The 14,263-nt window shown below is 49.0% G+C and overlaps 1 protein-coding gene across 3 annotated transcripts in view; it reads right to left on the reverse strand.

The window, feature by feature from the left end:
* ARHGAP22 (Rho GTPase activating protein 22) overlaps positions 1-14,263 on the reverse strand; it is a 142,751-nt gene that overhangs the window by 86,044 nt on the left and 42,444 nt on the right. For all 3 annotated transcript variants that reach the window (XM_047073082.1, XM_047073081.1, XM_047073083.1), the window contains exon 3: positions 7,019-7,106. In XM_047073082.1, the coding sequence (XP_046929038.1) occupies positions 7,019-7,106 (88 nt within the window). The remainder of the gene's footprint in view (positions 1-7,018; positions 7,107-14,263) is intronic.

Raw genomic sequence — 14,263 nt, forward strand, 5'->3', positions numbered from 1 at the left:
AATTTTTCTTCCTCCCTCCCCACTTCTCTGTCATTTGGAGGGCGCTCGCTGAGCACCTGTTCTATGCCAAGATTTCACTGAGTCCCCTCCTCATTGACACTCACTGGGCAATGCAGGTCTGCCACACGCATATGGCTGTCGCACACTGGAAACGCGGCTAGTGTAACTGAGCAATGGGCTTGTTCATTTCATTACCAATGTGGCTTGCATTACGTTTCTATGGAACAGAGCTGCCCTGGAGCTTGACTTTGGCCAAAAGAATGAACTGCACGTTCCTCTTCAAGGGCATCTATTTCCAGGGACACCGGGGGTAGTTTCCCACACCTGGTCCTGTGTTTAGTTGGGAAAAATGAGGTTAAAAGACAGGAGGGCCAGACCACAAAGCAGGAAGTCCAAGCAACCCTTCTCGGATTTGCTGATTCTCCCGCTCCCAGGGGTGAGGAGCGCCTGTGAACTTCTCATCTGATTTAATTTCTAGTCTTTACCCATCGTCTGGCGCGCCGCAGGCAAACTCAGCGGGGCCGCGCGAGGTCAGGCTGATACGCAGTCTGGCTGGTACCAGGTGCCGAGATAGGCTGAGATCGGCATCCCGCTCAGGAGGCGGCTAATGGGGGTGAGCGATGCTCTGTGGATGTCAGGAGCCCGGTATCAGTCTCCTTCCACGGGCTAATCTGTGTGTGCTGGCTTCGTTTCAAGGTCAGGCCTCAGAGATAGCGGGTGGCAGTTCTAACTGCTCCAAGCTGCATGCCGGATAGGGATAGGCAGCCGCAAGCTCAGTGCCCAGAGTGGCTTCAAAGACCCTGTGCAGCCATGAGAAACTGCCGGAGCCCATTCTTTCTGGGTGGCACCTTGGAGGTCATCAAGACCAGCCCTCTTATCATACAGGTGGGGAAATGGAGACCTAGAGAAGGGAGGAAACCTGCCTCAGCGAGTCAGGGGCTGAGCTGGGTCTGGACCAACTGGGTCTGGACCCACTGCAGAGACGTTGAGCGTGGTCCGGACCCCTTCATTGAGAACTTGGCACATGAACTTATAACTGCACAGAATGAATCACGGCTGGGCTCTGAGCGGCCAGGCTTCTTCTGAGTTGCCTCCTGCTGGGTCCCTGTGAGTGCGTCAGCAGGTTCTCTCATCCTGCTCCTCCTGGGGCAGGGTGGTCTTCTCTGCGGCCACCGGTGGGGTGAGGGTGTCGAGAGTAGCATAGGTGGTGGCAAAGATGAACCCTCCTCATCTCCTGCCTGGTCCTTGCGACGCACCCATCACGACCCCTGGTGCTCTTTCTAACTAAATTACAGTTGTGGGTTTAGTCATCTCTCCTACCAGCTGAAGGCTGGCTAGAGCCAGATGCCACGGGGACATGCATGTCCTGCTGGGAGAGTGCAGAAAACAGGCACGAAGGGAGACGGTGCCTGGGCTCGGTGTCCTGACTCCTCCCTGGACCTTCCTTTCTGCATGCACACACCAGCCGCTGCATCCCTGGCACGTGTGGGCACGACTGACCACGTCTCCCTGATTTCCATGTGGGGCCACTGCTCGCACTGCATATACCTCAGCCCTCAACTCCCGGTTAGAGCTGAAAACCCAAGAGGTCGGAGGCAGCCCCCACCCAGGCTGACAGCCCGCAGGGTGTTGGGGAGCTGGGGGGAGGCAGTCCGCCAGCTCCGTGGGAGAGTGGAGTGCCTGCCGACCTCTGAACTGGGTGGCTCCCGCCGAAGTCTCCAGCACTTTATCTTGAGAAAGATAGTCTGTGGGCCCAAAGCAGACAGGCATTCTGCCATGGGAACTGGGCCCAGACTTTAGAGCAGCCATTATACCCTCCAAGACCTCCCGCTCAAGAAGACAGCACTTTCCTCCTTCTGTTCTCTCAGATTCAGGGCAGTTACTGTTCCTGTCCCACAAGGGCTTATCCCTAGCCCCACATGCTGAGGTCCTTGCACCCCCAGGAGGAAATGTGCCCGCACAGGCACCCCATCTTGGGGCCCCGGTGTGGTTGTGCAGAAAGGGCCAAGGCCAATGATGTGACACTCAGCCCTCGGAAAAAACAGAACCATAGACTGTGTCTGGTGCAGTGTGTATTTGGTGGAGACTGTCACCTGTCACCTGTCACCTCCCCTCCCTTCCTGAAGGCATTAGAGTCCCTTGCTTCCACTGTGGGAAGCTTCAGTGGGAGGGTCTGTCTGGGTGCTGGAGGTGGATGGGCCTTTTCTTACCACTCAAGTGTCACCAGGCATAGGTCCATGGCCTCAACACAAACACCAAGACGCTGGACTTGAACAAATGACTCCAGGACTGAGGGGTCAGCGGAGATTCAACCTTTCTGGCACACAGTCCTGATCTGCTTTCTGTTCCTGCCTCCAGGACCACTGAGCCGCCCTGCTGCCTGCCTCTTCCACGGGTAGCTCTCCAGCTTCCAGAAGATTCTGTGTGGCCCCACAACCTCTGGCCAGTTCTCCCTTTGCCTGAGTTAGCCTGAGCTGGCTTCACCTGCAATCGGGACTCTTGAAAGACACACCCAGTGATGGAGGAGACATGGTGGCCCGTCAGTTAGTCACCAGAAAGATCTGAGGCTCCCATCTAAATCCCTGTAGACAACTGTCCTGCCTCCCTTTGGCAACACTGTGCTAATACCGGAAGAAGAATATCTGAGACACGTTGCAGTGCTTTATTGATTACCTAATTCGTTCTATCAGACACAAGCGTCTTGTGGATTTAGCAACCCTTTTGTCCACAGTACCAAAGGAGGCCTCTCCACTCCTGGCTCCATTCTGTTCCTGCGTATCTAGAGGGAGGCCTAAACATGGCCTGGGAGCAGAGGCCCCCTTTGCCAGCACTGGGAGCCCACAGAGATCAAGTCTGCAAGGGGCAGACAGTTTTCAAAGGGCTGGGAGGCGGTGGGGTTTGCCAGGTGAAATTCCGGTCACCAATTCCACGTCGCCCAGCGACACCAGCTGGGCATCCTACCACTGAACTCTATATTCACACTATCTACCTGGAGAAAATGTCAGATCCCACAGGTTAAGGGTTCAGTCTTACAAGACTGCTCCGCCTCCCCGCTGCCGATGCCGCCTGCAAGGCCACGCGGTCATCCGTGCTTCTGACCAATGGGCCGTAGGTCTGACCAATGGGCCATAGGTCCAAACAACCCCTTCCCTGGCTTTGATTAATTTGCTAGAGCGGCTTACAGAACTCAGAGAAACCTTTTCGTTTCTGGATCACTGGTTCATTATACAAAGATATAACTCAGGAAGAGCCACGTGGAATCGCTGCATAGGGCAAGGTATGCGGGAAGGGTTGGGGAGCTTCCGTGTCCTCTCCAAGCGCATCATTCTCCCCAAATCTCCACGTTTTCACCAACCTGGACGGTGTCCAAACCCTCTCCTTTTTGTTTTGTTATGGAGGCTTCATTACATAGGTATGGTTGGTTCCCCTCTAAACCAGTCTCAAAGGAGGGGCTATCCCAAAGTCACCTCATTAACATAACAAAGGGCACCTTTACTTAGGAAATTCCAAGGGTTTTAGGAGCTCTGTGCCAGGAACCAGGGCGAACATCAAGTATATAAATATCTATCCATCTGTCTGCCTATTTATCTTTCTTAATCCAAATCACAGCATCAGGCCAGGCAACTAACTGTCTGGGCAGAAGAGACCAGGTGGGAAGGAGACCCAGGGTCCTCTGATCCCCAGTCCCTTCCTGGGGCTTGGCTCCTTTCTCCTGATCCAGGAGCCAGAAGTGTTGGTGCAGAGTGGGACTCTGGTTTAGAGGTGCCTCATGCTGCAGTCCCAGCACTTAGCGACTGTGGGCACACGGCAACCATCAGTGGTGTGGCCTCGCTGAAATGTGCAGGGATGGGGGTGGGGTGAGGGTGGAAGGGTGAGTAGGTAGGAGGGCCTGTAAGGCCTGTCATGTAATTGGCAGGTTTCTCCACTAGAGGGCACTCACTGTATAATTTTTCCTCTTCTGTTTACTTTCAATTCTATCCTGATGAAAAGTTGTGACTTTTCTTACCGTTGAAGAACAAAAATAGAAGTCTAACTTAAAATTCATGTAGATATTCTTATGCATGGTTATACTTGGGTTCTACCACATTTCCAAGAGTTGTCAAGCGTTTCCCCCTCTGGGACAGCGGGTGTGGTGGACACGAGCCCCACCTGGCCTTTTGTAGCCAAAATGATTTGCCCAACGGAGACGATTGAGCCCTTCCTGCGCAGTGCCCCACAAAGGTTGGCTGGACCCCTCGCTGCCCACCACCAACCCGCTTTCCTTGAGTGGCCTCACAGCTGCCTTCACTCTCACCCCCAACATGCCCCACGGCCTTCAGGAGGGCAGCGTGTGCAAATGCAAGAGGGCAGTGATGGGTGGCTCTAGGGACCGGCTGAATCCGGTGCTTAGACCACTGCTGGGCTTGGGCTACAGGGCTACGGGGGGCCCTGCCTTTTTATAACTGCATCCCTAGACCTCCTGTGCCCAGGTGGAAAGACACTAGGTCCTGTACCAGGTGCCAGTGCTGGATAGCAGCTCTGTGCCCAGGGGGCCAGCCCTGACCCCCTAATACCATCTGGCTGTGTGTCCTCGGGCAAGTCATATCCTCTCTAACCCCCAGTGTCTTTTTAAATAAAAATTTAAAATTTTATTTAAAATCAAATAAAGTACACCCTGGGGTGGCTCAGTCAGCAGGTCATGATCTCACGGTCATGAGATCAAGTCCCGCGTGGGGCTCTGTGCCAATGGAGTGGATTCTCTCTCTTCCTCTGTCTCTGCCCCTTCTTCTTCCCCACATGTGTGTGCATGTGCTCTCTCTCTCAAATAAAAAAAAAAAAAGTACTCCTCCCTTGGGGGGATGTTTTGAGCATTGTGGTAGGCCGAATAATGGTCCCACAGATATGTCTGCTTATTTTTTAAAGTTTTTTAAATGTTTATTTATTTTTGGGAGAGAGTGAGAGAGACAGAGCACAAGCAGGGGAGGGGCAGAGAGAGAGGGAGACACAGAAGCCGAAGCAGGCTCCAGGCTCTGAGCTGTCAGCACAGAGCCTGATGCAGGGCTCGAACTCTCGAACCGTGAGATCATGACCTGAGCCGAAGTTGGACGCTTAACTGACTGAGCCACCCAGGCACCCTAGACACGTCTGCTTCTTAATTCCCAGAATCTGTGAATGTTACCTTACGTGGCAAACAGGTCTTCTTCCCCTCCAGAGTGAAAGAAATCCTTGTAAATAGCTCTGACCCAGATAAAGAGCCTGCACACTGGTGATTTTTCCCCATCTAGTCCTTGGGGCACACGCTCAGTGCTTTTGTGAATTCATGGCTAGGGTGTGTGGATCTCCTCCACCTTTCAGTTCCAGCCTCACCTGCTTCCTCCCTAATTCCCAGGCGCAGGTCCCCTGGCCCCTCCCCCAGGCCTCCCTTCCATGCCCAGCTTCCCCTTCCTCAGATGGCAGGGCCCTCCACCTCCCTGCCCTCTTCATTTCTATCTTCTTTGCAGAAGCCTTTACCCCTGTTCCATGGCCAACCAAGCCCCTCTTTTCCACTCCACACTCCGGGACCCCTCAGTTGCCACCTTCTAACGTGCAGTTTTAGTACCAAGGTTTTTGCAGTAGATTCAATGCCCACGTAGGAAACGCCAAATGAAACCAGGGATACTTGCATTTTGCATACAGGGCATGAACTTGGGGAGGGGCTTCCTGCCTGTTGCCTTCTGCCTGTGTCTTCTGGAATTCCCAGTAAAGACAGAGCAAAGGTGAACAGGTCCCTGCCCCGGGCTTGGTGGCACTCACTGCTGCTCCCCGCGGGCCGCTGCTGGCTGGCCTGAGCCTGGGCTGAGAGCCTTGGTGTATAGCAGATAGTCAGGCCACCTCATCAGACTGGTGGGGTGGCCGTGCTGCTCGGAGACGGTAAACCTGTTGGCTCACAGAGCCCAGGGAGACCCGAGCACACTGAGTTCACAGCCACGATTTCCCAGAAGGAAGTCTAAATTTGGACGGCACACTGGAGGCATGTGATGACTGGGTGGCTGTAGCCGATTCCCTGCCCAGAACCCCGGCTCTCACTGCTCCCATCCATGCGGGTGGCCTCTTCGCTCAAGTGCCTGCAATGCTCCCAGAAGCCTTCTGTCTGCAGGGAGCTTGACCATGCAGAGGGCAGGCCAGAGATGCCAGAGTTAGCTCCCGGGAAGCAGCTGGTGGAACTAAGGGGGGTAGCCCCCAGCTTCTTCCCTTCATGGGCAGGACACCTCTGAGGCCTGCTCCCCACAGTCCCCACAGCTGCCCCTGGAGTTGAACCCTGGGTCCCCACAGCAGCAATCCACTCACTAGCACACCCAGAATGGCTTTCCTCCCTCCCTGTTCCCTCCCCCCTGCTTTCTGGGAATCCCCTCTGAATAAACAGCTTGGAGCCTGGTCTCAGGCTCTGTTTCTGGGGGAGGCCAGGCTACCCAAAACACCTGACTGCGGAACCAGCCCTTCTGGAAGCAGACGGGCTCATCTTCGAGACACATCTACTAGTTCAATAACAATCACATTTGAAAACTGGGAATTAAAAAAAAAAAAAAATTTGTAGCCGCCAACACCATAGCGGTTCCTTGGATTAAAATATTCCCCTTCCTCCCACCACAGCTCAATTCTGTTTTGAGATTCATGATAAAGCTTATTTTAAGGCTCTGTATCTGTGCTAGTGGGTTTTCCCTGGACTTATTTGCATATGATCCAGTTGTTGTGTTTAGACCTTCGTCCTAAGATATCCCTGTTGCCTGGTTTCCCTTGTGCTTATGGTGAATTTTAAAATCCAATTTCCAAAAGCTAGTTACCCAGACAATTGACCGGATTTTCTGATACGCCCCCAAATTTGCAATATCCTTTAGATGTGTCCCAAGTTTCTGAGTAGTGCTTGGCGACAGCGTTGATGTTCCTACAGGGAGGAGTATCCTGAAGGAGATCGGCCCTTCTAGGCCAGAGGCGCGGTGACACCTCTAGCGGGGCCCCCAGGGCCGGCCCCAGCACAGAGCCTACAGGGGCTCACGCCTACCTGGGCTGATCTCAAAGAGGTGCTTCCCTGCGTCCTCGGGGCCAGGAAGGAGTTCAGTCACCCGGGTCCCTTGTAGAGAAATAAATCCCTAAAATAAAGAGACAAACACAAACACGGGAGGCATGAGATGGCAGGGGAAGGGTTCCTTCCTGTGGTCAGGGCTCCTGGAGAGAGAGGGTGGGGCTTCAGGATCAGGCTCCAGCAGGAGTCTGCACGGGGTTCCCGGTGGACTGGAGTGGACGTTAGGGTTTACACACGTGGTTGGAAGAACTCTGCCCCCAAGCAGGGCCGAGACGGAGTGGAGGTGTTACTCCTTCATTAAGGCACAGAAATGCATATCTGGAGCAGGGAGGAAGGCCCCCATTATTACCCCCTTCCACCCCCCTCACCCCACCCCATTCTAATGCAGCCATCTGCAGCCTTTCTGGGGCACAAGGTTTAGGTTCTGAGGGTCAGGGAGAGGAAGGCTGTCACTGGGGCTGGCTTCTTGTATATAGCTGTCCCTGAAGTGACATGGGAGGTCAACAGCTCTATGAGTCCGGTTCTGCCCCCTCCCAGAAGGTGGGATTTTATTTCTTGTTCAGTGGGAGTCAGCTAGTACACAGTAGGTACCCAGCACAGATCATGCCGTGTGCCTGGGGTATCTGTGTTTGTACATGACAGGGGGTGGGCCCACCCTACTCTCCAATGCTGAAATCTGGTAGGCTAGAAGACGCAGGGAAAGACCATGGGGTGCAGGGACAGGTACTCTGGGTTTGGGTCTCAACCCTGAACTTTTGGGCTGTGTGACCTCAGGCAGAACACCTAACTTCTCTGAACCTTAGTTTCCACATCTGGACAATGGCACAGTAACTCCCACTTCTTAGGGAGCATTGAGACACCAGATTCCTGTTCAGGAGGTCCTGCTCAAGATGGGTACTGTCACAATCACCTTTACTCTAGCCCTTCCTCCCCCCCCCCCCCCAGCACTAGGCAGGGCCTCCTTTGTTCCCTTTGTTCCCTCTCTCTGTTAACGACTAATCTCTGCTGTGACTTTTCTTCATTTTGTTCATGTTCAGATTTGTTTACTTAAGACTGCGTGTGGCTCTGACTATACATTTTTTGCTCTCTCCACGCAAAACTTATTTTAAATTCCATTTCCATAGCGTACCTGTCTGGGCTTAAATCCTGGCTCAGTTACTTAGTGGCTGTGTGACCTCGGACAAATTGCTTAACCTCTCTGTGCAATCTCACAAAAACCTCATTCGTGAAATAGGAATGATAATAGTACTTTGTGGGGCTGTTGTGAGCATTGGAAGAACGAATCCCGGGAAGGCATTACGGCAGTGTCTGCAACATAGTAAAGCACGCTTGCATCTGTGTTTGCCCAGGTGAGGGGCATGATCATGCCACCCCCAGCCCCCGACTCCTGTGTGTGCTCACAGTGTTCATCTCCCCACGCCATCTCTTCCAGGCAATTCCTGGGTGTAACAGGAATGCAGGTGGCTGGAGCCTCTGCATGGCTGCTGGCGTCTCATGCTGAGGGGAGATACACGGACGTACCTTTTCTCACAGAAGCCACGTGAAGGCAGGACAATGTCTTTGCTTTAGAGAAATTACAGCAATAGACCAGAGAACCAGCTGGTAACTGTTGTAACTGAATGATCAGTTACTTTCTTGCTAGAGAATCTGGAGCTACTGGGAATAAATTAGGAGTGCAGCCCCTGCATGGGGAGACGTGCTCATTAGAGGGCGTGGACAAGATCCATCACTGGTTAATGGGATGATCTCTGGTGTTTGCTGTTTCAGTAACTGGGCACTTTGCTTTATTCCTCTGTTCCTCAATAGCTGTCACCCATAAAATGGGAGTAACGTTGTTGACACTGACATTACTTTTTATTCCAGCTAAATAGAAAAGCAGTAATAGCTACTGTTTGGGGAGCTGGTTCTATGTTCCCGGCTCTTTGTTTAATCAATGCTGGATTGTTTGTTTAAATCTGGAGGCCTCATGGGGCAGGTACTACTATTCCCATCTTCCTGGACGAGCAGCTGGAAGTTGGAGAGGTAGAGCAGCCAGCTCCTTGTCCCACTGCTGGCAGGGGCAGGCTGGGAGGTGCGCCCAGCCCTGGCTGACGCTGGAGCGCCTTGCCTCTCATATGTGATAGCAGCTGCTGACCAACTTGGTGCGCAAGACGCCGTCACGGAGAGCCAGGCCGTGACTTTGGCTCACTCTGTGAATCCCAGTGTGGTTCCTACCGCAGCAAGAGACCTTCAGCATTGGCTTTGGGCCGCCCACATCCCTCCTGCCTCCACGAGTCAAGAGCCTGGCTTTGATCCCAGCACTGTGCGGGCACTGGGTGGAGGTGGGGGACGGGGAGATAACAGAAAGATTTCTGGAAAATCCCCAACTTATGTGGACATCCCATGAACATACTTCTAAATAATCCATAGGTCAAAAAAGAAATAAAAAAAATCAAAAAGTACTTTGTACTGAATAAAAACAAAAACACGACGTATAACAATTTGTGAAATGCTTTTCAAGAAGTGCTTAAGGGCTAAGTGATAGCACTCAGGGCTGATATTTGGAAAGAAAGGCCTTTGAGGCCTCCACCTTGAGAAAGTACATAAAGAAGAGCAAGTGAGGGGCGCCTGGGTGGCGCAGTCGGTTAAGCGTCCGACTTCAGCCAGGTCACGATCTCACGGTCCGTGAGTTCGAGCCCCGCGTCGGGCTCTGGGCTGATGGCTCAGAGCCTGGAGCCTGTTTCCGATGCAGTGTCTCCCTCTCTCTCTGCCCCTCCCCCGTTCATGCTCTGTATCTCTCTGTCCCAAAAATAAATAAACGTTGAAAAAAAAAAAAAAAAAAGAAGAGCAAGTGAAACCCAAAGTAAAAGAAAGAAACAAATGAAGATCAGAGTGGTTACAAATAAATGAAAAATAATAGAGAAAAATCAATGAAACCAAAAGCTTGTTTTTTAAGGAGATCAATACAATTGATAAGCTTTTAGTCACACTAATCAGGAAAAAAAAGAGATTACCAATAGCAGGAATGACAGAGGTGACATCATTGAAGATTCTTCAGATATTAGAAGGATAAGGTAATATTAAGAACAACACTATGCTAGTAACTAGACAGCTTAGATGAAATGGACCAAAAAGACACAAACCATTGAGGCTCACTTAGGAAGAAATAGCGAAATAGCCCCATATCTTGCAGAGAAATGGAATTTGTAGCTAAAAACTTCCCACAAAGAAAACTCTAGGCTTAGATGGCTTTATTACTCAATTCTGTCAAATACTTAAAAAAAATAATACCGATACTATCCACAGGGTTGTTGTTTTTTTTTTTAATTAAGAAAGAGGGCCTATTTTCCAATGCATTTTATGAGGTCAGCTTTATCTTTACATATAACTAGCCAAAGATATTACGAGAAAAGGACATTACAGATTAAGATCCCCCAGAAACATAGAGGCAAAAATTCTCAGCCAGAATTTAGCACATCAAACAACATATAAAAAGGAAAATATATAAGGAACAACTGGCAAACTATAATTCACCGTATTAATAAAGTAGAAAAAGGATAAGATCATCTCAGTAGACGTAGAAAAAACATTTGAAAAAAATTCAACATCCATTCCTGATTAAAAATGTCAACAAATTAGGGATAAAACCAACTTCCTCAACCTGATAAAGGGTATCTATAAAAAACTAAAAGCTAATACCATACTAAAAGTTCTTCCCCTAAGACCAGGGTCAAGACAATGGTGTTTATTCTTACCTCCTATGAAATATTATACTGGAGTCCTAGCTGCTATAGCAATGTGAGAAAAAGAAAAGTTGTTCAGATTGGAAAGGAAGAAGTAAGGGGCGCCTGGGAGGCTCCGTTGGTTAAGCATCCGACTTTGGCTCAGGTCATGATCTCACGATTCATGAGTTTGAGCCCGACGTCAGGTTCTGTGCTGACAACTCAGAGCCTGGAGCCTGCTTTGAATTCTGTGTCTCCCTCTCTCTCTGCCCCTCCCCTGCTTGCACTCCATCTCTCTCTCTCTTTCAAAAATAAATAAACATTAAAAAAATTTAAAAAAAGGAAGAAGTAAAAGTTCTTTCACAGACAACCCATTGTCTATGTAGAAAATCTGGTGAAAACCTACAGAAACTAAACTACCAGTTTGGAGTTACTAGAACTAATACATGATTTTGGCAAGGTTGCAAGGGTGCAAGAGAAATGCACTTAGCTGAATCATATTTCTAGATACTACCATTGAACAACTGGAAACTGAAAATCAAAACCATTTTTAATTTACATCAAAAATATGAAATACTTAGGGTAAGTATGGCAAAAGATGTTTAAGCTCTGTTCACTAAAATCTATAAGTGAAAATGAAAGAAGATATAAATAAATGGAGAGAGACACTGCGTTCATGGGTCAGAGGACCAGTCATTGTTCAGATGTCAATTCTCCCCAAATTGCTCTCTAGATTTAATACAATCCCAGTCAAAATCCCAGTGGGTGTTTTGTAGAAACTGACCAGCTGATTCTAAAATATAAAGGACCTGACAATAGCCAGACAACTCTGAAACAGCAACAAAGTTGGATACCTAATACTGCCAGATTTCAAGACTTATTATAAAGTTATAGTAATCAGAACTGTTGTGATATTGGCATCAAGATAGACAAGTAGATTAATCAAACAGAACAGGGCGTTTATACACACACATACACATAAAAGTTATATATATATATGTGTGTGTGTGTGTGTACATACATGTGTATATATATGTATATGTATGTGTGTGTATATATATATATACAACTGATTTTTGACAAAGGCACACAAGCAATCCAGTGAAGAAAGGAAGTGTCTTCGGTAAGTGGAAGTGGAACAATTTCATGTTCACACGCAAAAGTAATAAACTTTGATCCATGGCTCACATCATGTACAATAATATGCTGAAATGAATCATAGACCTAAATGCAAAATCTAAGACTGAAACTTCTGGTAGAAAATGTTAATGACTTTGGATTAGGCAAATATTTCTTAGGTACATCAGAAGCTCACTTCATGAAACAACTAATTGATAATTTGACTCATTCAAATAAAAACAGTTCCTTAGAAGGTACTAAGAGAAGGAAAATATGAGTTATGAAAGAAAAGAAATGAGAATATGAGACTATCCGAGAATGAGAAAATATTTGAAAATCATGAGTCTGATAAAGGACTTGGGCCCAAAATATACAAAACATTTTCAAAATTTAATAATGAGGAAGCAATCCAGTTTTAAGGTAGGCAAAAGATTTGAACAGATGCTTTACCATAGAAGGTACGAGGGTGGCAAAGAAGCTCACGGAAAATTCTCTACATCGCTGGGCATTCTCATACGCTTGATATTTGATAAAGCCTTTTTGAAAGCAATTTTGCAATCTCTAAAATAATGTTAAAATAAAATATCCCTGTAGCCTAGTGGTGAATTTTGAGAATTTGTTCCAAGGAAAGACAAATGCATAAAGATGCACGTATAATGATGCTCATCGAAGCATTGTTTTCCTGATGGAAAAAAGTGGAAAGCAGCTTACTTGTCCATCAATGGGGGAGTGGTTAAATTATTTCAGGTATTGCCTTCCATAATGAGGTAAATGCAAAAGTCTTCTAATATGAATTGTTAAGTAAAAAAAGGGGGTGCTAGAAAAATAATTGTAGTACGATCCCACCCCAATTTCTGTTACTGCCCTCTCTCAAGAACCTGCACGTTACTAAGCATACAGAAATGGCAGTGACAGCTTGCACTGTGGGATGGAGTGGTGAGACAGCTTTATGGTTTGCTTCGTAATGTTGGCATCAGAATAAGGAAATTTAATAAAAGTAAAAAAAAAAAAAAAAAAAAGAAAGAAAGCGTAGTCAGATACTTCACAGGGTGCTGCCCACACCCGAAGGTCTGTTGCCAACTTTCCACGGTAACTCCCTGACGGAACGCTACTCACTTCATGTGTCAAGGGCCAGGCCAGCATTTCCTCAGCCGGAATGTCCCTCTGTCATTCTCAGGCAAAGGACGGTGATCTTCCCTTCCTCCTCCTTTCTCAAAACATTGGAAGCGACAGGCCTCTCAACTTTCATGGGACTGAGATCTAGGGACAGCTACCCTCCACGCCGCCTAACCAGGGCACAAGCCTCTGCCCGCTGGAGAGGCGGCTGCAGCCCGCTGGGCAAAATGATCCCTCTTGGGAACAGCTCCCAGGGCACCCGGCGGTCCGGAGGCCTCGGCTCGGTCCAGGGGACTGACCGTGAGGGTAACAGCAGCAACAGTGACAAAGATTTCTGTTCATCTCCATCCAGTTGTCTCACCCCCAGGACCCGCCCACGTTGCAAAAAGGTAAGCAACGATGACGCTTTAGGTCTGGGGTGGTGTGGGGCTGTCACGGGAGCCTCACAGGTATGTGCTGCAGACATATCTGGTGTCACTCCTCTGCCACCGCTTACCCACAGTAAGCATGTGAACTAGGTTGCCTCACCCAGCCTCAGTTTCCCCCTCTGTCACGTGCTGTGTTTTGAAAATTTCGTGAGCTAATGTCTGGATGGCACCGGATTCAGTGCCTGTCCCGAGTAAGTGGTGTTGTTGTGATTTACGAATTATTTCATAGCCAGGGAGTGGAGTCCGCTTATGACCATTTCATGGGAGTTAGAATATATATAAACATTTCAAAATAATTCTAGAGGTTTGTAATTATTGTGACATTGTCACTGAGGTGGGACTCAAGCAGCTCCTGGGCTGAGGCCCGGGTTTCTTACCTGTAAAAACAAGGCTATTAACCTCTGTCCTTTGCTCCTCACTGGGCTGCCTGAGCTAGTGCTTTGTAAGCACTAAAGGCCGAATGAATAGGGAGTAATTGTCATAATTATTATTGTAAAACCTATTTTGGCCACCACGCCGGTTTGTTCTGGGAACATCCTCTCCGCCAATAATACCATTGCTTGTGGCACAAAATAAGGTCTGATGTAGATTCAGGAGTCCCAGGAGGGTGAAGGGGGGGGTTCTTCCTTCACAGTTTGAGATGACAGCCCTGTGGGGACCTCCTGCGGGACCTGGGATGTCTGCACTCCTCCCACCCGTCTCAGTTTTAGGGTTCGTGATAGTTCTGAGAACATCGCCCTCTAATTGAGCTCTCTCTCCAAGCTGATCAAAGGCTGGCTGTCTGGGAAGTCTTCACTTTTCACTCTGTCTGGAGGGAGACTGTCTGAAGAACCAACTTCTGAAATGCTCCTTAGCAAGGA

The sequence above is a fragment of the Lynx rufus genome, unplaced genomic scaffold, assembly GCF_022079265.1.
Source record: "Lynx rufus isolate CCGP_SWC_20201006 ecotype Redwood Valley unplaced genomic scaffold, mLynRuf1.p SCAF_11, whole genome shotgun sequence".
In the NCBI taxonomy this organism is placed as follows: Eukaryota; Metazoa; Chordata; class Mammalia; order Carnivora; family Felidae; genus Lynx; species Lynx rufus.